The sequence below is a fragment of the Glycine max genome, chromosome 9 (assembly GCF_000004515.6).
Source record: "Glycine max cultivar Williams 82 chromosome 9, Glycine_max_v4.0, whole genome shotgun sequence".
NCBI classification, from domain to species: Eukaryota; Viridiplantae; Streptophyta; class Magnoliopsida; order Fabales; family Fabaceae; genus Glycine; species Glycine max.
This window is the reverse complement of record NC_038245.2, coordinates 1,508,157-1,528,525: the sequence shown is the minus strand read 5'-3', so window position 1 is coordinate 1,528,525 and position 20,369 is coordinate 1,508,157. Positions and strand designations below refer to the sequence as shown.

The 20,369-nt window shown below is 33.7% G+C and overlaps 4 protein-coding genes and 1 pseudogene across 9 annotated transcripts; 1 reads left to right on the top strand and 4 right to left on the bottom strand.

The window, feature by feature from the left end:
* Positions 1-890: 890 nt before the first annotated feature.
* On the top strand, positions 891-5,529 carry LOC100783441 (uncharacterized). Of its 3 annotated transcripts, XM_014761849.3 has the most exons (6): positions 891-1,264; positions 1,855-2,664; positions 3,574-3,633; positions 3,722-3,791; positions 4,356-4,506; positions 4,647-5,529. In XM_014761849.3, the coding sequence occupies exons 2-6, from the start codon at positions 2,660-2,662 to the stop codon at positions 4,670-4,672; spliced, it is 312 nt and encodes a 103-aa protein (XP_014617335.1). In that variant the 5' UTR covers positions 891-1,264; positions 1,855-2,659; the 3' UTR covers positions 4,673-5,529. The 3 variants fall into 3 exon arrangements, 2 of the variants coding, with proteins under 2 accessions (XP_014617335.1, XP_040861255.1); XM_041005321.1 differs by having other exon boundaries at positions 897-1,264; positions 4,356-5,529; XR_001382574.3 differs by lacking the exon at positions 891-1,264 and adding an exon at positions 1,312-1,553 and having other exon boundaries at positions 4,356-5,529.
* A 660-nt stretch (positions 5,530-6,189) lies between these two features.
* Positions 6,190-8,915, bottom strand: LOC100527022 (uncharacterized). The gene is given in 6 exon segments (NM_001250506.2): positions 6,190-6,443; positions 6,530-6,614; positions 7,626-7,703; positions 7,814-7,961; positions 8,151-8,310; positions 8,849-8,915. Coding segments are annotated over 6 exon segments (540 nt in total). The 5' UTR covers positions 8,858-8,915; the 3' UTR covers positions 6,190-6,383.
* A 653-nt stretch (positions 8,916-9,568) lies between these two features.
* LOC100782904 (F-box/kelch-repeat protein At1g55270-like) lies at positions 9,569-12,272 on the bottom strand (annotated as a pseudogene). Its single transcript, XR_415817.4, has 2 exons — positions 12,051-12,272; positions 9,569-11,240 (listed from the first exon to the last, which is right to left on the bottom strand). The product of XR_415817.4 is annotated as an F-box/kelch-repeat protein At1g55270-like (transcript).
* Positions 12,273-13,067: 795 nt separating this feature from the next.
* Positions 13,068-16,086, bottom strand: LOC100814986 (protein FAR1-RELATED SEQUENCE 6). 3 transcript variants are annotated; one of them, XM_003534988.5, is made up of 2 exons: positions 15,913-16,086; positions 13,068-15,640 (listed from the first exon to the last, which is right to left on the bottom strand). In XM_003534988.5, the coding sequence occupies exon 2, from the start codon at positions 15,585-15,587 to the stop codon at positions 13,569-13,571; it is 2,019 nt and encodes a 672-aa protein (XP_003535036.1). In that variant the 5' UTR covers positions 15,588-15,640; positions 15,913-16,086; the 3' UTR covers positions 13,068-13,568. The 3 variants fall into 3 exon arrangements, with proteins under 3 accessions (XP_003535036.1, XP_006586816.1, XP_040861233.1); XM_006586753.4 differs by having other exon boundaries at positions 13,068-15,635; XM_041005299.1 differs by lacking the exon at positions 15,913-16,086 and adding an exon at positions 15,760-15,850 and having other exon boundaries at positions 13,068-15,635.
* Positions 16,087-18,077: 1,991 nt separating this feature from the next.
* LOC100813011 (actin-depolymerizing factor 2) lies at positions 18,078-19,957 on the bottom strand. Its single transcript, XM_006586752.4, has 3 exons — positions 19,785-19,957; positions 18,549-18,814; positions 18,078-18,460 (listed from the first exon to the last, which is right to left on the bottom strand). The coding sequence occupies exons 1-3, from the start codon at positions 19,785-19,787 to the stop codon at positions 18,310-18,312; spliced, it is 420 nt and encodes a 139-aa protein (XP_006586815.1). The 5' UTR covers positions 19,788-19,957; the 3' UTR covers positions 18,078-18,309.
* Positions 19,958-20,369: the final 412 nt, after the last annotated feature.

Sequence of the window (20,369 nt, the reverse complement as noted above, 5' to 3'; positions counted from 1 at the left end):
CTGGTTACGCTCTATTGTGCTTTATGTTATATGCACATTAGAAAGTTCTCCTGAACAATCATGCACTATAATACCTGAATGAAAGGATGAGCATCGGTTGGATTCTGCTAAAAAAAATCAGATTTAGCAAATAAAAAAAGTAATAATTTTTGAAGTCCATGTCGGCGGTTTCAACTAAAAAACACTTGAGAACTCATTAGTTATAATTTTCAGATGGGTATTGCCATCCCGTTCGAAAACTAAAACAGCATTTTTCGGTAGTTTTAATGGGATGCTCATTGTTTTTTGCCTGTGTATTTTTGAAGTTGAAAGAAATGTGCTTTTAAGTTTTCTAATGTAACATTAATTGTTATTTTTTATTTATGTTTCTTATAATTTTAATGATACGAGTAACAAAAATTTAAAATAAATTAATGATAATAATGTTAATTTGGTAAAATTGGTATTTTTTCATTCATTTATTAATTTTTTAAAATTTATATAAATTAACCTAGGATGATAATTATAATGAAACAAGCATCTTAAAGTAAGTATTGTCTTAGTTTGTTTTAAATAGATAAAATTAATAAATAGATTAAAGAGAATAATAGTTTTATAAAATTAATTTTATTAAATAGATAAAAAATAATATTAATATTAGATTCAAAAATTAAAGTAATATTTATTAGAAGCATTAATGAAAAAATAATTAATGTTATATTGAAAACTTAAAGATAATATCATTTATCTATTTAATTAATGATTCATTTCCTCTTTCTATACAATATTTTTACTAAATAATGATTAAAAGTAATCTTGAAAAATATTAATATTTAATACATTTGTTTTATAAATGACATTTATTTTGCAATAATTTTTTTCTTCCAAATCGTCGTAGAGTAGTGAAATGTAAAAATAAAATAAAATTGTATAAACAAAAAGTAAAAATAGATACAGTGATGGTTTGTGACTTGAAGTCCCTCTCAGCATAATGCATCCATCCAATCCACAGTTTACATTAATCATAGAGTTGAAAGTGACTTTGGACAGCAAAGCTCAAAAAAGGAAAAAAACAAAAGAAGAAGAATAGATGCTTGAGCGCGTAACAAGTTAAATTGGAGTCAAATAAAACAACAAAGTGCTTCGATTAAGTTAAGATATGTGTGTGAAAATAACGGATTTATAACTTCATATGTATCGCACAACAAAGTGCTTTTATTAATTTATTAATATTCGTTTGAGGATTGGGTTTGGGATTGAAAGACACCACTCTCCACTGCCCCTGGTAATTTCCTTTTATTCCTCAAATCTTCCAATTATTATTTTTGTTAACAGTAATGATATCAATGCCCGAGTCTTCTGAAATATGACTTAATACAATTTAGTTGTGGTTTTTATAACTAATAAACATGCTGTGTGCTTTTATATATACTTCTGAGTTGAATTCTAACTTGGAAAGTATCTGAGTGATCCCTGAATTGCATCGTTACAATTATGCTTATTGTTGTGTTGTGTTCTTAGAGCCATTAGGAACACTGGAAAAAAAAAACCCAGTGAATCAACCTCATTTGAAGGTTCGTTGATTTTATTAATTACCCAAACTTGTTTTCTCTTTTAAACGAGAAAATAGATTGCATGACAGGTTTATTGCTTTTGATGCGATTTGATGTTTGACTGGTTAGATTTAGATCATTATTGAATGCTTTTCTTACATAGTCTCCTACTTTGATTAACTGCCACGGCAAAATAGATTGACAGTTATTATGTTTAAATTGTTTTCATTAATCTTTCTGTTTTTTTTCCCTCTTCTCACTTTATTAAGAATATCTGTACTATCCCATTCTAAAATTAATACCTTTTCCCATCAAATTGTAGCATTGATTTGTGATAAGTCGAGGAAGGTTGATGTTGATGTTCAAATCCTGGCTTGGAATCAGAAGTGTAACTTTCCTCATATAAGAGTGGTTTTTTTTTTTTGGTGAGGTGTTAACTTGAAAGCTCTATGTTGGCTTCATTAAGAGCAGAAAAATGAGTGATACAGAAGGTCAATCACATTCCTCGGGAATAACGAAGAAACTAGATAGCCATAAAACTTATCATGGTAGAGATCCCAATAATGGAAATGACCTTTGGAAAGATGGACTTATTTGTGCTTTTGAATACATTCGAGGACAAAACAGATCGGCTAAATTGAGTTCCTCCTCATCAAAGATCACAGACGGAATGCATGGCCAACATTCAAAGATGCATCATGTCCCTTCGGATGATAAAAAGAAGCTCTCAGATCCTTCATCTGTAAATGTCTCGAGGGAGAGTTTGTTTGGTGGCTCTGATGACGACAAGGAGAGCCAGACCCCTAAGGCTGGCCAATCTAAAAAGTATGAGGGTGGTCATTGGGTACCAATTGGATGGGCAAGAATTTCAGAACTTGTCCAAGCAGTTCAGGTTGATGCTGAGTGGTCTTCTCATCAATTTGAATTTGAGTATTCTAAAGATGATTTTACTGTAGCAGATTTGGCAGCTCCCTATTGGGAGCATCCCACTGGGCCTATATGGTGGTGCCATGCTTCTGCAGGTCACCCCACTTGGCTCAGCAATGCTCAATGGCTACATCCTGCTGTTAGTTTAGCTCTGAGAGACGAAAGTAGACTTATAAGTGAGCGGATGAAACATCTTTTCTATGAGGTACATTGCGTTTTAAACTTTTGTAATTGCTAGTCTTAACTAATATTATCATTTGGCAATCTATATTTGGATCTATGTTTGCTAAAACACATTTACATGCACCACATCAAGCATACATATGAGAGTGTGTATATGCAATAAGATTTTAAATGAAAATTTTCAATTGTGTTATGTTTTTGTTGATGGCTTAAATGCTTGTAGGATTGTGGTTTCTTTGTCATATGCTCTAGGATTAGGGTTTTCTAGGATCACTTAAGTGTGGAAGGAAAACAGGTAAATTTTGATTTCTAGTTGATGGGTTTTAGTACAAACTAGAACAAAGTCCGTGTGGCAGCACAGCAGAGACCTACAAATCCCAAGTCGTTGTCTTGTTGTCGTTAGGTTTTCAGGAAAATTATAAGCTTTTAGGGACCTGTAGATAGCAGTTGTCAAGCTTGACACCTAGCACTAAGTTGGAATGACTTCTTTGCTGTGCTGCCACATGGACTTAGATTGACATCTTCATGAATGGGAAACACAGCATCAAGAGCTTGCCACCTAGCACTAGGTTGGATAATTTTAATAAGGCAAGAAACTTTTAGGGACATGATATGGGGATTTTTTGAGGAGTTTGCCAGGAAAATAGCAACAGGTAAGGCTTGTAAATAAAAAAAAACAAAAAAAGTAAATGAGAAGAGTACAAAAATAAACCTAGGATTCCTTAGGCATTATGCCTTGGGCTTGTTTGTGTTAGTGTCACACAGCCAGTAGATAGCAGTTTGTCTGAAAGAAAGCAATATAGCTAATTTAAGTAGACATCCAATGTATCTCATGCTTGCATTGATCTTAGTGCACTCTTTTTTCCAACTGCATTTTATGTAAACTTCAAGTCATGTTACTTTGGCTTGACATTTTTATTTAATTTGTCAGGTTATTCCGTAAATCTATATTTGGGGCAGCAGATGAGATTGAATTGAAGTTTATGAACAGGTTCTTAAATGTGCAATTTGTGTAAATTCAAGTCATTCCAGTTTTATAAATTGTCTTGCACTAAGTTGACAATTTTCCCTTTTATTAGGAGAAACCATGAAGATTTGAATCTTTTCATCCTAATCTTAAATCTAGAAATTAGAAAGTTATCAACACAGGTATGTTCATTCTTGCCAAGGAGAAGATATCTTTAGACAACTTCATGTAATTATTTTCACTGAGCTTTATGTAAAACAACTAACATAATACAAATATAGCATTTCATGAATGCTTACATATCTCATGTCACAATCTTCCTCCTCCTTACAGATTTAAATTTGGAACAAGAATCCAGAAGTTTGCCAGACTTGACATAACTACAATTTCTCATACATAAGTTTTTATTGCTTTTCCTTTCTAAAAGCTGGATTTAAGAGTCATTGAGTTAAGGGCTGCTACTTCACAGCTTGAGCTTTTAGTACTTTTAGTTATCAACAATGTCAATGAAGTTTAATTGTTCTTTGTGTCCTTCAAACATGTAAAGATACATTTTAATAATAATAACATTCCATAACCTATTTATTTGTCTATTTTAATATTTCACGTTTGAAAATAGCTTTGAAAAGCCCAAGCAATACCTAAGTGAGCCAAATTCTCTACCTTGGGTTGATTTTTTTTTAATGAAATTAATACTGGCCAAATCCATTACACAGAAGCTCTTCACAACTCGTGTTTCATTGCAGGTTATCAGGGTTAAGTGGTCACTCCATGCAAGAAATGAGATTGTCTTTGAGCTTCTTCAACATCTAAAAGGAAATGGAGCAAGAAACCTGTTAGAGGGAATAAAAAAGAGCACAAGAGAAATGATTGAGGAGCAAGAAGCTGTTCACGGCCGTCTGTTTACCATTCAGAACTTTCATTTAGAATGCTTTGCTTTTTTTTTTTTTACTTTCTGATAGTAGCTAGAACAACTTTATATTGCTCACCCTAGATTAACATGATAATTGTCTTGCATCCGCTGAATATCTATGCAGGACAGAAGCCTTCGAGTAACCCATAATTTAGCTGTATTTGGTGGCGTTGGCGTTGTCCTCACCATCATTACCGGATTATTTGGGATCAACGTTGATGGGATACCTGGGGCAGAACATACTCCGTATGCATTCGGTGTTTTCACGGCCATCCTTGTCTTTCTGGGAGTAGTGCTGATCGCAGTTGGCATGGTTTACCTTGGGCTGAAAAACCCTGTTGCTGAGGGACAGGTTGAAGTTAGGAAGCTTGAGCTGCAAGAATTGGTGAAGATGTTTCAGCATGAAGCAGAGACTCATGCTCAAGTCCGGAAAAATATTTCTCCCAAAAACTTACCTCCTACTGCTGGTGATGGTTTCCGCAGTGATGCAGATTATCTTGTCATACAATAGAGATATTAATAATATAATTGTCCAAGGATGCTTTAACAATAATTACTTTTGGTGTTAATGATTGTTCCAAGTCTGAAGTTAAAGCATGAATTGGAAAAGCATATCTCGTTGCGTATTCACAACCGTGGTTGTATGGATGGGAGATCAGTGATGATAAGCTCATAGCTACTTTTGGACATTCGAAGGCCTCAGTCTCAAACAAAGCCGAAATTCTTAAAGACTTGCTCTATACATACAAGTTCTTTATTGAATAAATTAGAAGTTTTATATGAAATGAATATTTGTATGCCTCATATGTCGTTTTTTCATTTAGCAGAATTTGCAAACGTCATTACAACTTAGTGTATATAGAATAATTTTTCATAAACACCAAAGTGAAAGATGTGATACTAGTGAGACTTTAAACTTTCTAGTTCTACTACGATTAACTAGGATTTGTAACTTTTCGCTTCCTATATTCTTTAGTAAAATTGGCATTTGCTAGTTCAACTCAAAATCAGGCTGTATACAGACTCGCTTAGTATATGTGGATGTGTAATAAGTCACGAAATGGTACTTTTTTGAGATATAGCTCAGTTTGAATTGCCATCTAACTTATGAAACCTTTTAATTTCAAATAGTGATTTAATTTATAATTAAGTAAAAAAAATCCTTAAGAGTTTAAAATTACTTTTTTGATACATAATTATAAATTATTGAGAAGTTAGATAACAAAAAGTTTTTAAGAAAAATCAGATTTATAAATTGATTTTAACTTATACAAACAGTTTGATTTATAATAATCCATTGTATTTACCTTCTACTATAAATACCTAGAGAAGTTTATTCAACGACTCGTGATCTAAAAATATTTCCGTTCATTAATTTAAACTTTCGTGACCTTTCTTTAAACTAAAATCTTGTGCAAGTATTAGGAGTCAGGACTGTACCAGAGACAGATTTTTCTTTTTCCAGAAAATTAGTTATCATAGCAAATGACCTTTGTAATGTCAATTTAAAATAAACTAACGTCAGGATCTCTGACTTTAATCGAGGGATAGTTGTTTGCTTTTGAAACTAAAGGGGAGATAATATAAAAATTTAGAGTTTAGTATGCACTAAAGTTGATTATTATAAACTTGTGGAACATACGCAATATGCCACTATACTGAAATTTAATGGGTAATTAAATGAACAAATCGTCATAAGGTAGTGCCAAAATAGCCCGTATAAGCATGTCAAAGTTAACTTTCACAGCGCAAATAACACCATCATCCAGGTTCGAATGTTCGAGAATGCAATTTGATTCTTATAAACGTCTATACGAAAAGCTAAAAGACAAGTTTCCTCCTCTGTCAAATGCCATTTGAATCATTTAAGAAGGGACCTTGCAAGATGTTCCCTGGCTGTGGCCAATGCTTGACTTAGTGTCTGCAACAGAAAAAAAACAGTTATTCCTCAAAAATTTAATCTCAATTTTCTTTTTTGGTATTAAAGTGAGGGATATAATATAATACCTGTTCAGACAAAGGAGCTCCAGAATCTATACTATTACTAGCAACTTTCCCCGCTATAACATTTGGATCAGTTTCAAGAATGATACTGCACAAAATACGAAGACATGAAATTTAAGTGAGACTTGGGTGAAGCCAAGACATAGGTAGAAGATACAAGAGAAGTAAGGAGGTGAAAATAAGAGAGAAGGCACACAAAAGGGGGAAGCTCAGAGGGGTATCCTTTTTCTATATAAATGTGATGTATGGTATGATTCCAATGACATTTCAGTACTATGGGACCTATTACTATTGACATCACAAAGCAGCTGCAACAGCAAGGTACTAGAGTTATGGGTGTACTGTGCATTTTATCCCACAGGAAACATGGAGGAAAACCATTTAAGGAGTAGCAACACAATTAACTGTATCCAAGATTTAAGTAATGCGTTTTAAGGTTAAGCCATGATCTCTCAAAAAGCATGGCTTAGTGCACGTTTATCCAAACTTCCAAAGAAACATGTATTTAGCCTAAGGATTCATTTAAATATGGCATCTTTTCGTTTAAGAACAGGGTCGAATAATGAGATCATGTGTTCAAACAAATCAGGGGCATGTGGTTGGCTTAACAATGAAAAGAACTGAAAAAAATAGATGTCGTCTGCCAAAAACTCAGCAGAAACATCATATGTATCCAAATTCTACTCTGGCCATAGGCTACACTATAAGACTTGTGAAAGTGACATTTGTTACATTTCATTGATCACATTAGATAAGGGCAATGTGACAGAATTAAGCCAGAGCTATCAAAAACTGATGTAAGTCAATTTGTTACTCTAGCATTTACAGGTTTCAAGAGTACCATGATGAAGTTAGAAAGCTCCAACCTCGGGTATTCAAGTTCCATCCTATCAGATTAACAGTTCAAAGAAGATTTTTGTTTTTATGACAAAAAATCTACAAATTCAATCATTAAACTGCAGAAAAGAATTGATCTCCAATATATCAAATAGCTCCTATTTTGTAGGTTGGAACAAGTGGGAAGCGCAAGAGAAGATTTTGAGAAGCTAACAAACACAACTAAAGAAGATAAATTTCATATGAATAGCATATAGCATACCCGCCATCAACAATTTCATCTATGCACAATAGAATGAGATCCAAGTTCTCTAGTGCTTCCTTCTTGTCCACATTGCCTCTAGAGGGGAAAAGACAGTAAAATCATCAAGGACTACTGTGTTAATAGTGATAGATTAAAAACACCCTTGAACATGGAACATATATAAATTGTTTATGTAAGACCACAACCTGAGCAGAAGGCCCACAGAATCAAAAAATGCCTGCAGAACTGTGGCTAAGATAAGCTCATTTTCATAATCACCACCGGTAACAAAGAAGTGAAGATCTTGGACAAACTTGTAAACAACAATGTTATTCTCAAACATTGCTATTTCCGCTGTCAAATGAAAAAGCCCATGAAGGCAAAAGAAATGAAGTCAATACTCAAAGGAGGTCATATACGAATCAGTGATCAGCAATCTATCCCAATCACATACAGAATTTGATCAAACACACAGACAATTCTTCATCATGAATTATGGCATGGTCAATTGATCATTGACCATATCACATAAGTTTTACACACCTTCTGTGCGGGCATTGGTCTTCTGAGTCTTGTTGAAGACAACTTTCTCAAAATTTTCCTTGGCACTATTCGTTGCCCAGTCTTCAGAGAAGTATTTGACTGCGACACGTTTCCCATCAGAATCCAAAAGAAGGACGTTCTTTACGGAAGGGCATGTCTCCTAAGAAAAACACAGGGCACAGTGTACATGATCAGAATATTCCTTAATTAAAGGCACCTCATGAAAACGTTTCAAAATCTCAGCAAGTCAACTAGCTTCAAATTATTCCAATTCCATAAAACTAACTACATTCAAATAATAACACACAATAAATGAACACATTTCGATTGCAACCTAGTGTTAGATCGGGTCAGAGTGATGTGATACAGCAAATATAGGCTAATTAAGAGTGGTTTCAATTTTGTAACCAAATTCAAATGACAAAAATTCGACACAGATAAATAGTTTTGCGAATTGGATGATAAAATTCAATAATGGTTGTAATGTAACGAAGGGAACACATGCATGCAGATAAAATCACGGATTAGGCGAATTGGATGATAAAATTCAATAATGGTTGTAATGTAACGAAGGGAACACATGCATGCAGATAAAATCACGGATTAGGTATAATACATGAATCTGATCGGAATAATACACAGAAAAAGAAATGGGGAAAAACAGATCTGAATTCCAAGAGAGAGAGAGAGAGACTTACATGAGACATGGTCGCGGAACGGAACAAAGAGAAGGCTCTTGCTCAACCAAAATTTTCAACTTCCGTCAACTCAACTATTTCAGACTTGAGACTTGAGACTTCCGTTTTATTTTTATTTATTTATTTATTTAATAATATTTATTATTTCTTATTTTTTTTAATTTTTTACTCCAGAGGCGAGAGTTAAGTTATTTATAATATAGGAAAAGCAAGTATTTTGAGAATTTTAAAATTAAAATTAAAGTGTAAATTAATAAAATGTTTAAAACTGCAATAAATTTATATGTAACTAATTCGTATAAATTTTGAAAATTATTTTAAAGAGAATCTTTTTATAATTATATATCTATATATTACTAATTTATATTTTAAAATTCAGAAAATTAGAAGATGAAGTATCATTTTTACGATGAATAATATATTACAAATTTTAAGTTATCTTTATGAATCGAAAATTAATAACAGTCTTAAAAAAAAATAGTATAACCTATATTTTTAGTATGTTTGCTTAACTTATTATCACAGTAAAAGAAAAAATTTATTGTAAGACATAAATGTAAGAGAAAATGTTTTTGAGGTGCGTTAGTGCTAAAGGTAATCTTAACTTTAACGCAGAAGTAATAAATTTGATCTGTTAGCAAAATTATTTTTATTTCAAACGTAATTTATTTTGTAACTGTAAATCAAACATGTTCTAAGTCTCGAAACAGAAGCTTTAGGTTATCTTATAAATGTACAGCTGTTTGAATTGATGGTTCAGCCCTAACAGAGAAGAGATAATTGGGGAACAATAAAGAACTGAAGGTAGAATGAGTAAGGTGAGTTCAAAGTGATTACATCAAATCTTTATATCTGCTAACCAACTAGAGCCTGTTTGGATACAAGGTTGGAAGCTCTTTTAAGAGCTTCTCTATTGAAAAAAGCTCTATACTTAATATCTAGTAACAAAGGAAAAGGCACGGCCTTAGAGAGATTTAGCATATACAACGTCTGCCACCTATTCAAGATTGTATAGGAAAGACTTGGTTCTATTGCCAAAAATCTACAATTAACCTTAAAGAAGAAGCATAATTTCTCCTACATGTCCATTGCAAGAAAGTGGATAAACATATTTCAATTAATTTCCAAAGAGACCAGTCTCCTTAGCTGCATAACTAATATTATCAGGGGAGATTTTGTTCTCAGGCTTGTAGCACCTGACAGCAAACAATGCAACCTTGGAAAAATCACGCCTTGCTATAGTTGACCATAACTTTCTAACTAAAGACCTGCGAATGTGCTGAGCTTTTCCAGCAATATTTTCCCAAAGGTCCTGAGGATTGCTTTCCAGTTGTTGGTTAGGACTTGAAACATCAACTAAACTGATGCTCATATTGTGGCGGATAATGCAGAGCTTTCCATTAAGGGAAACAGGTGCAACAGCTACTAGAGATGGAAATTTATCCACGTGAAGCTTGCTATCAATAAGCTTTTTCCATGAATCTGTTGCTCTATCATATACAGTGAGCTTGCATCCATCCGGGCAACCTAATGCATAGAGTTGTCCATTCAGTGAGATACAATCATTACCCCTTCCATTGACCATTCCATTAGTAACTGGGGTCCAAGTATCAGTTTCAGGTGAATAGGCTTCACACATGGAATTACCACTCCCAATTTCATTTCCCTTGAAAAACCATGTTCCATTGTGAACAAAACCAAACAAAGGCACCATGGATGTTCTCATCTCTGAGATAAAACTCCACCTGTTCTGGCTGGGGTCATAAACTTCAGCAGATCGAGTCATTTGAATTCCTTCAAGTTCCCCACCAGCCACAAAAAGACAATTATTTATCACACACGAACGAAACAGATTACGTTTCTGCAGCATATCCGGTGCCCTATGCCATTTATTTGTACAGACATTGTAGAAAATAACACGTCTAATAGATCTAGATCCTTCCAGATCTACTCCGCCAAATAAGTATAGATGGCAACCACTAAGAACCGCACTACCAACCCACATTGCTTCAGGAAAATCTCCAGGAACAGGGGGAAGGGGTTGCCATAGTTGGTAGATGGGATCAAAAGCATGGACTGAAATTCTTCCAGCACGGTCCGCTTTGATGACGTATAACCACTCTTCTGCCATTCCAAGACTTTTCCTGAGTGAATAAAAGAAGTCTTCAGACAGAAGGCGGTGCCATCTCTTGCAAACTAAATGTAGTTTCCTGTGCTCAATCCGGGGTACTCGAATCAAACAAGCAATAGCAAGATCATCAGGAAGACCAGATAGAAGAGGAGGCTGAACTCTTGTCGTTTCTCTAGGTGTGTTTTCTCTCATTCTCATTTGGATTTATGTCAGGTTGGATACGTAGCTTTGATCCTGGTACAAATTCCTTGCCCCAGCAACCTGTAACACCTGCTAGGTTAGTATGCTAACAATAATCCCGTACAAGTTAGCATTATATATGAATTCTGTATTCAATCATCAGATCAACCATGAATTTTGTATTCAATGTTAGCATTAAAAATGTAAGTAGGCATGAAAGTTTTTTTAAATGCTGATGGTGGGACAGTGAGATTAAGAAAACATGCAGACCATGAAATCATCAAATCAACCATGAATTTTGTATTCAATGCAATGCGCATTATATATGAATTCTGTATTCAATCATCAGATCAACCATGAATTTAGTATTCAATGTTATTAGCATTAAATATGAATGTAGGCATGAAAGTTTTTTTAAATGCTGATGGTGGGACAGTGAGATTAAGAAAACATGAGGACCATGAAATCATCAGATCAACAATGACTTATATCATTATGACTAAAAGAAAAAAAATTAAAGGTGCTTGTGATACATGTACTAGAATCTTCCTTAAAAAAGCATCAAACACAATTTATGAGTGAGCCCAACTGCTTAAGAGCTTGAGTATAGACCAAATTATAAGTGAACAGAAGAGAAGGAACTCATTGAGCAGTGACATTTCAGAATACTGAATAAGACAAAACACATAGGTTAGGTTACTTCCAGAATAAGAAGAAATTAACAATGAAAGATTCCATTAATTAGTAACAGGAGTAGGTGTTTCATAACAACGATAAACGAGGAAGATCAAAGATTGCAAATGGAAACCTTTTTACATTTCATTGCAGCAAAGAAAAATGGATTAGATTAGGTTAGGTTTAATTATGCGTGTAAAAATGAAATGAACTGACCAGTGGAGGATGAAGGCGTGAAGTGTGTTGGTTCATTATCTGCTTGTGAGTTTGCTTCCAACCAAGTGATCACTGCAATTCAAACAATTCCAAGTTGAAAGGTAAAGGCAAGAAAAATAATGAAGGATGTCTGCCACTGCCACTGCCACCATGAAAAGACAAGAGAATCCGTGTGTACTCAGTGCTGGACAAACTTAGCCCCCAAGTTTGACTTAATTACACATTTCGCAAACCCTTTTTTGTGGACAGACCCACAATTTGTTCTTCCCATATTGGCGTTTGAACCAAAATTAGGTAAATTAATTGGGAACTGTATGCAATTGAACACATAAATTAATTGGGAAGTGGGTCTTGTGCACAATTATCTTGGATGAAAAAATCTGATTAAATATTAAAGGTGGTTATCTAAGTAAGTTTTTCTTTTTCTCCTTTTTATTATTAATATGGATATTTTTGCAAATACTACAAAATTATTTATTACAAAAGTAATGGACCGTGTTGCATTTTTATTAAATATTTATTGCAACTCACTTCCTATACACTAGTTTTTGGGTTACTGGTAAGTCTGGTATTTTCATTTTTAACCCATTAAAAATATTTTTTAATTACTTTAATATATTTCAAATAAATAAAAAAATGGCATGGATAACATTAAACAAGGGTAAATTAATTTTTTTTGTATTAATTTGAAAGTTTTTAAATTATTAGTAATTTTTGTAATTTAAATTTTGTATAATTTAAATTGATAAAAATAGGCCATGTAGAAATAAAGACGTGAGCGAATGGACTGGTCAAACTCATGACAAAAGAATTGCCAACCTTCCACGTATAATGGAATGTATAAAACAGGAATTAAAGGGGTGTGATTTGACAAATATATGTTGGGAATTGCTACCCAAAAACATGATACAATTCAACTGATATCCTTAGAAAATTTTGCTCTTCCCTTGACAAATACATATTTTGATACAGACCTAGAAACAGAATTTAAAGAGATGCCAAAACTGAGAAGAAAGAAGGAAAAAAGAAAGGTTCAATTAATAAAATATTGAATGACAACAAAGAAAAGGAGATCCTACCAAGGTTCTCCCTTTCTACAAGAGAGCAAATGTTCAATTCACAATTGCTAACAAATTTGAATGCATTTTGCTTCAATCTCTTCCACTATTTAAGCCCCTGTCCTTCCAATTATAACCACCTTACTAATTCTACATCTACTTTGTAGCTAACTATTATATAACTTCCTGACTTCCTCAAGTTCTAATTAATGTATTCAAGAGATTTCAGCAACAACATAAGTAGGGGAAGAAAAAATGACTTAGGAAACAGTATGTCAATCGCTCAACTTCGGAAGCAATATCACTACCAAGTAAAGAAATGATATGGGAGGAGCTACTTATGGTTTAACTCAAAAATATCTTTAGCTATACAAGTTATGGACAATGTAAAAAGAACAAAGTTAAACAGCGCTAAGCAGCAGGTAGAAAAATACAAGTAACTTTTAGAGTACATTGAAGGTTACTCCTGTCTCCGTTCTACATCATGAACCTTACTCAGTGATTCTTCTAAAGATTGTAACGCTACATTGTAATGGTCTAGAGAAAGTATCCCCTCCTCCACAACTTGTAAGGCACTTCTAAATAACTGATTAGACCATTGAATGCGGTCGGTATCATTAGTGCAGTCAGTATCATTAGCACCACCAGAGCTGTGATTAGGATGCTTGTAATCTTTCTTCCATCGTGAAAGAATGTATTTGTGAGGTATCTCTTCAACCCCATTAAAATTGAGCACACACAATGCATGCCTACATAGATATCCATAAAAGTTAAAGCAACTACAGATGCAACGAACTTCACCTGCTGTCCTACTGTACAAAACTTCAAAATCCCTAATCTCCCGTCGGTTTCCCTCAATCAAAACACGCTCCTTGACCAAGAAAATTATGATGGGGCCATCCACATGCAATTGTGTTGTACCAAAACAAGAATACACCTCTTCCACTTCTAACTGGAATTTCATAAACATTTCTCTTGTGTACATTCTAGAGAGCTGCAATTCAAAGGAACATCTGGTTTTCAGCAAGGGGCTTGAGCTCCTTGATTCAATATCTGAAAAAGATTCTTCCTTGTGCTTCTTGTGAAGAGCTAATTCATACTTATCAAGAAACTCCTTCAGCGGAGTCTGTTTGTGCACATATCTATCAAAAAAAGGGTTAATGCTCTCACCAGGGCGAGCTGCAGACATTCCAGCGAAAAATATGTCCTTCAAATATACTGGAGCCCAACGAACTCGATCTTCATATAGAGAACGAAGCCACTCGTGATCACTAACTCCGAAACGTTGAATCATAAATCCCCATGCCGCTTCAAACTCGATCACTTTCAATGTCTCATAAACTGCTTTAATCAGTGCTTTCCTGATTGCATCATAGTTGTGCAACCCTCCTAATTTTTCAGGTACTTTTTTCATAATTAATGACAAGCCAAAACAATGATGAGATTTAGGAAAAACCTCTACAATTGCACTCTGCAAAGCCTTGCACCTATCAGTAATAATAGTTTGGGGAGAACATCCTGACATGCATTTAAGCCATGTCCTTAACAACCAAAGATAAGACTCTGTAGTTTCACTTGCAAGCAGGCCACACCCTAATAACACTGATTGACCATGGTGATTTATTCCAACAAAGGTCACGAGAGGGATTTCAAATTTGTTTGACAAATAAGTGTTGTCAAAATAAATAACATCGCCAAAGTAACCACAAGAAGCCCTGGACCTAGCATCAACCCAGAATGCATTCCTCAAATGGCCATCATCATTGAAATCCATCAAGTAAAAGAAGTTTGGAATAGTCAACTGCATCCGGCAGAGGAAATTATAAATGGCCTGTGTGTCACCTTTTCTAAGGTTCAACTTATTAGAAGACTCAGAGAAAGTTCTGTCCTCAATTGCACCGCAGTTTGAATTTCCATTACCTCCAGCATCTATCACAAGTGCACGATATAACTTAACCGTCTGCCCCTCAGCTTCAGAGCAAGGCAACGGCTTCCTCTTTGTTCCATTTCCCATCTTCTTAACCGACCTGAGTATCTTAGCACCTAACATGTGGTTATGTTCAAGCGTAACCTCAAGCACCCTCCACCTCTGAGACTCCACCAACCTCATCCTTATCATCGCGGGACAACCAGTTCTCGTCTCTTTCCTCAAATGATTAACGACCTTTATTCTCTTGAAACCCTGGCTGCTACAGCAAAGCACCGCACCATATTTTTCCCGGCTGTTCCGCTTGAACCACGAATTCTTCACCCTCACGCGAAACCCCACCTCCTTGGCATAGCAGATGTAATAATTGTAAGCGTCGTCGTACGACTCAAACTCCATTCCAACAGCAGGTGCAACAAACTCCTTTCTTCCTTCAGGAAAACCATTTTGACAGTCCAATTCAATCAGTGTATCGTCTTCTTTGTCTTTCTGAACCACCTCAATGCATTCCCCATCTGGCAATTGTTCGCAGCAGAGAGAGGACTCTTCCATCAAACATAGGACTCCTATCCCCTTTCCCCACCCAATTAATTGCACCTCCTGATCTACCAAAAGAAAAACATAAATTAACTGCAATAAATGATAGGGTTTTTCATTTTAACTTAATCTCGATACCAAAGTATGGCTGTAAATTCAAAACCTAACATCTTGTTCTATTATTTACCTTTGGATTTTCAATCTGTGAAAGCCTTGAAATAAGCAATGGTGAAATATGAAATACACAGAATAGAATAGAAAAAGAGAACCTTAAATTGAAGACTTAGATACGCAATAGAAGAGAATTGAGTAAATAATATTGATGAATAGAGTTACCAACCGTGATTTTGGGTCTTCTCAGACCGAAAGGCACAAGTAAAAGCACAGTATGCTTCTTCTTCTCGCTCTCTAAAGTACACAATTTCGTGTCTTGTTCGAAGAATACCGATTCCAATAAGATTTTGTTCTACAGTTTCACGCTACGCTTTGCAGAAATGATTTTGTTTAAATCTTTCTTTCTTTTAACAAATAAAATATTATACACTAGTAAAGATTATTTATAATAATAAATTTTATACTGATAGACAAATTTATTTATTTTCTATATAAATACTATCAGAGTATCAGATATTAAATATTCATACTTTTTTCCATCTTTATCAAATATTTGTCTCTCTTTAAATGTAAATGTTAGAATGAAATAAGACATAATCTCACATATAGATTCAACATCACCACTTCCTAAATTTTTCTAAAAAAATAAAATAAAACTTTCATATAAACCTCACCTATATCTAGATAGTCTAATTGATTGGTGAGAAAAAAACTCTATATAAACAAACTAGAAATATTAAAAATAAATTCTCAAAACAAGATAAAGATCAAATCTTGCAAGTAAAAGTTAAGTCTAACTTATTTATATGATATAATTTTTTTAAGACTAATTTAACTATCATGATAATTTAATTAAATACATATTTTGTGATAAAACATATAAATAAAACATAAATTTATCTTTAATAATCTTATTATAGGTTGGCAGTAGGGGACCCATGTACACTCTACCACAAATTGACGTTGGTATTACACCCATAAATAAAACATCATTATTGCTATTATTAGTAATTAGATTATCATTTTCATCATCACACAATACATCCTTAAATTAATTTTAATAGAATTAAAAACTTTTAAAAATGAGTTTTATCTTGAAATTAAAAAAATCAGGAGAAAAAATAAAATTAAAACTAAAACTAAAAGCTAATTATTATTTTTAATTTTTTTAAAATTTACAGCTAAAATTCAATTTTTAGTCCCTATTTTATTTTTTCAAAATTCAATTTATAATCCCCTTATAAAAATTTGAACCTCATGATTCTTTTTGTACTTTATACATCAAACACTCCCTTTCTCTCCAAACAAATAAATGAAAAAATTCATCATCATTCATTTTATTTTATGAGAAAAATAATCATTAATTTTTAAAATAATTCAATCAGTACTTTGTAATCACATAACCATTAAAATCTTATTTTATTCTCTTTCCACCAACCAAACATACTATAAACAAACAAAAAAAAAATAAAAATTGATGAACTTCTGTATAATAAAAATCCACCGTTAGTTCAAGAAGTTTTTCTTCCCATAAGTATTTAACACTAAAAAATAAGTTGAAATATCCTTCACAACGATGACAGGCAATGTACGTCTTCTTTATATTTCTTTATTCATTTTCTATCACTTTATTTAGGCCTAACTATAATTTTGATTTTTATAATTTAACGTTTTTTTATTTCATTTTTATTCCTGTAATTTTTTTAAATCCATACAAAATTTATTAATTTTTTTTTATTCTTTTAAGTGTTTTAGATAACATTTTAAAGTTTAAACAATAAAAAAAATACTTGGAACACTAAAAAAATCCTATCTAAAGTATTTTAACAAAAAAACAAAATCAAATTTTACAAGAATTAAAATATTTTTTTTCAAGAACGAAAATTAAAAAATCCTAAATTATATAACCCAAAAGTGTATTTAAACCCTTTATTGATCATATCTGTCACTTTCTCCTCTTTTTTTTTCCATCTTTCTTCTTTCCACCTAGCTACACTCCAAAACGAGATGTTAAGAAGTATGGATCAATATCTGAAAAAGCATTTTTCCACAAGTGCATATTGGCCGAAAGAGCTATAAACCGCACAAGTGCTATACATAAAGCATGACCATAAACCGCTTAGATGCTATTGCTACGAATGAAGTACACTCTGGTTTCAAGAACAATCAACCAGTTGAATAAAATCTCATTCCACCAAACCATAAAACAAAAAAGGAATATAGCATGAACAAGATGCCTTTGTATGCCCATACAAAAGAAAGCATATATCGGCCAGAACAAGTCACAAAACATTAGTGGATGACGAGTGTCAATAAGTGAAGAAACCCCATTTTTTGTCTGATAACACAAACAGTTACAAATTCAACTAGTAAGGGATAAGACGACTAAAATGGCACTCAAACGCAAGGTTGTATAAATCACAAATCATAATAAAACACACTGGAACAAGCAAAGCTTGTTAAAAGGTGCAATAGAATTTATGCCACAACTTGGAAAATTGAGAGAGTTTGGGACCATAACTACCCAAGTTGACCATCCCACAAACTAGGATATTTTCCATGAGTAACTAAGGCTTAAGGAGTGCTGCTCCCACCAGAAAGCCTACTATTTTCTATAATCATTTTAGTTGGCCCGGCTTTTGAACACATCAAGACCCATCTCAGTAGGATCAGTTGCTTGCAGCTCTACTTGAATTCCATCCAGCTCCCTCTTGAATCTGTCTTTGGAGCTTGCATAGATCATCTTGCTCCTCACCCTTGATGTGTCAGGGGACCTACCAGAAGAAGCAATAACAAAATCATTAATGCAGATAAAAACACAGCAGCATGGAAAGCCATCAGCAGATCCAAAACAAACGTTACCATGCAATGAAAAAAATTCTGCTTTTAGGGACATTCCCTTCAGTCAGATACTCAAAATCATAAACAGCATAACGGCACTCATCAGCAGGAAGGCTGGCAGTGAAATCTTCATAGCCTTGGGCTGGCTCACCAAGCTTCTCCACAATGACCTGCTTCTGCTGCTCCTCAATCTTAAAAACTATGAAACGGTGTGTCCTCTTTGTCTTCAGCTCCAAAAACCTTAACTTGCAGTCATCATGGACTGCCATACCAGATGCGGCGTTTGCCTATAGAATTGCAGTTGCAGACACACACCACCATGGTCATCAATACCAAGTAATTGTGCACAAATATGTTGTTAATCTTTTTTTTTTCCCATTTAAATTGTTACTCCGGGAAAGAAAAAAAACAAAGGGTTGTTAACTTGTTAACATAATTGGGTTGAAATATGCCATAAAGTAAATCAAATTGCTTACCAAAAAAAAAAGACTAAATTCGTAGATTGATAACAATGAAATATTATAGGAATATGCGACCAACTAAATAAGTAAATAATACTTCCACAAACACGGTATCTTCCAAATCAAGGGGATAGAAGCAGACAGTGATTAGTGCCAAAACAAGTAAACATCAATAAAAATTAAGAAAACCGTGTTACGTTTGTCGTGTCTTCAGTCCCAAAATAAAATCATATTTATTCATTAATAAATCTAATATAGAAACATCATTAAAATAAATCTAATGAAAGAATAAGAATATATGCAACCAAAAACAAAAAAAAAGACAAGAATATATGCTTTAATTGAAATTTCCACGCATAATTATCACATAAAAGAAGTTAAATCAACATGCTCATAAAATTAAAATTAGAATAAAATAAATAAAATGGAATCAATCCACATGTCAGATCACAACCGATTTCTGCGCAGATCAAACACATCACACATCACAAGCTGTTGTAAACTGAAATCCGCAATAAAAATATCATAATAAGCTATGAATTTGGGAAAAACTCAACCGAAGCACCGAAATCAGATCTGAAATCGCCACGATTTATTCCTTTATTTTAAACAAAAAATAAAAAAAGCACCGTTCAAGTTAAACGATCAGATCAAATACGAATCCAGCTCAGAAATTTCGACGCCACTAAATTCAACAAAAAAAAAAACGCTAGAAATTCGCGGATTTAGTTATTGATGCGTGAGAACAAATCGGATAACGAAAAAAGGAAGAGAGAAATTAGAGAAAAAAACCGACCATGGGATGACGATGTTGTTGTGATCGTTGGAGAGAGCGACGGTGAAGGAGAGGATATAGGAGCGCGTGGGAGTGATCGAGGGTTCTGAGAGGAAATGGGAGAATGAGAAATTTGGGAATGGGGAAATGTGGTGGAGCGTCACAAAATTATTAATATCCGCAGCGCACAAACTTTCTTTCTTTCTTTTCGATAGCCCATTGGGCTGAATTGGGGCTTGAGGGCCCAATTGTGTTGTCCCGTACCGTAAATTTCACGGTCTCCCGACCAAATGTGTCGTCCCCTGACCTCGTTCCACCTCCCAAATTTTACCAAACATTATAATCTCAGGGTCCCAGATACTATACTTTGTCCATACACATTACTATATGGATTAAATTAATCAACTATTTACACATTCTTACACAAAAAGACTTCAGTTTTTACACAAATTTCTAGTAGAAATTTACTTTACAACCACGCCATATCATATTAATAAATAGAAATTTATCCAACACATTCTTCAGTCAAAAGTAAAATATTAATTCTTCAAGATATCAAGATTTATTTAAGGGCTAATCACTCCTTTTTTTTTTTTACTATACATG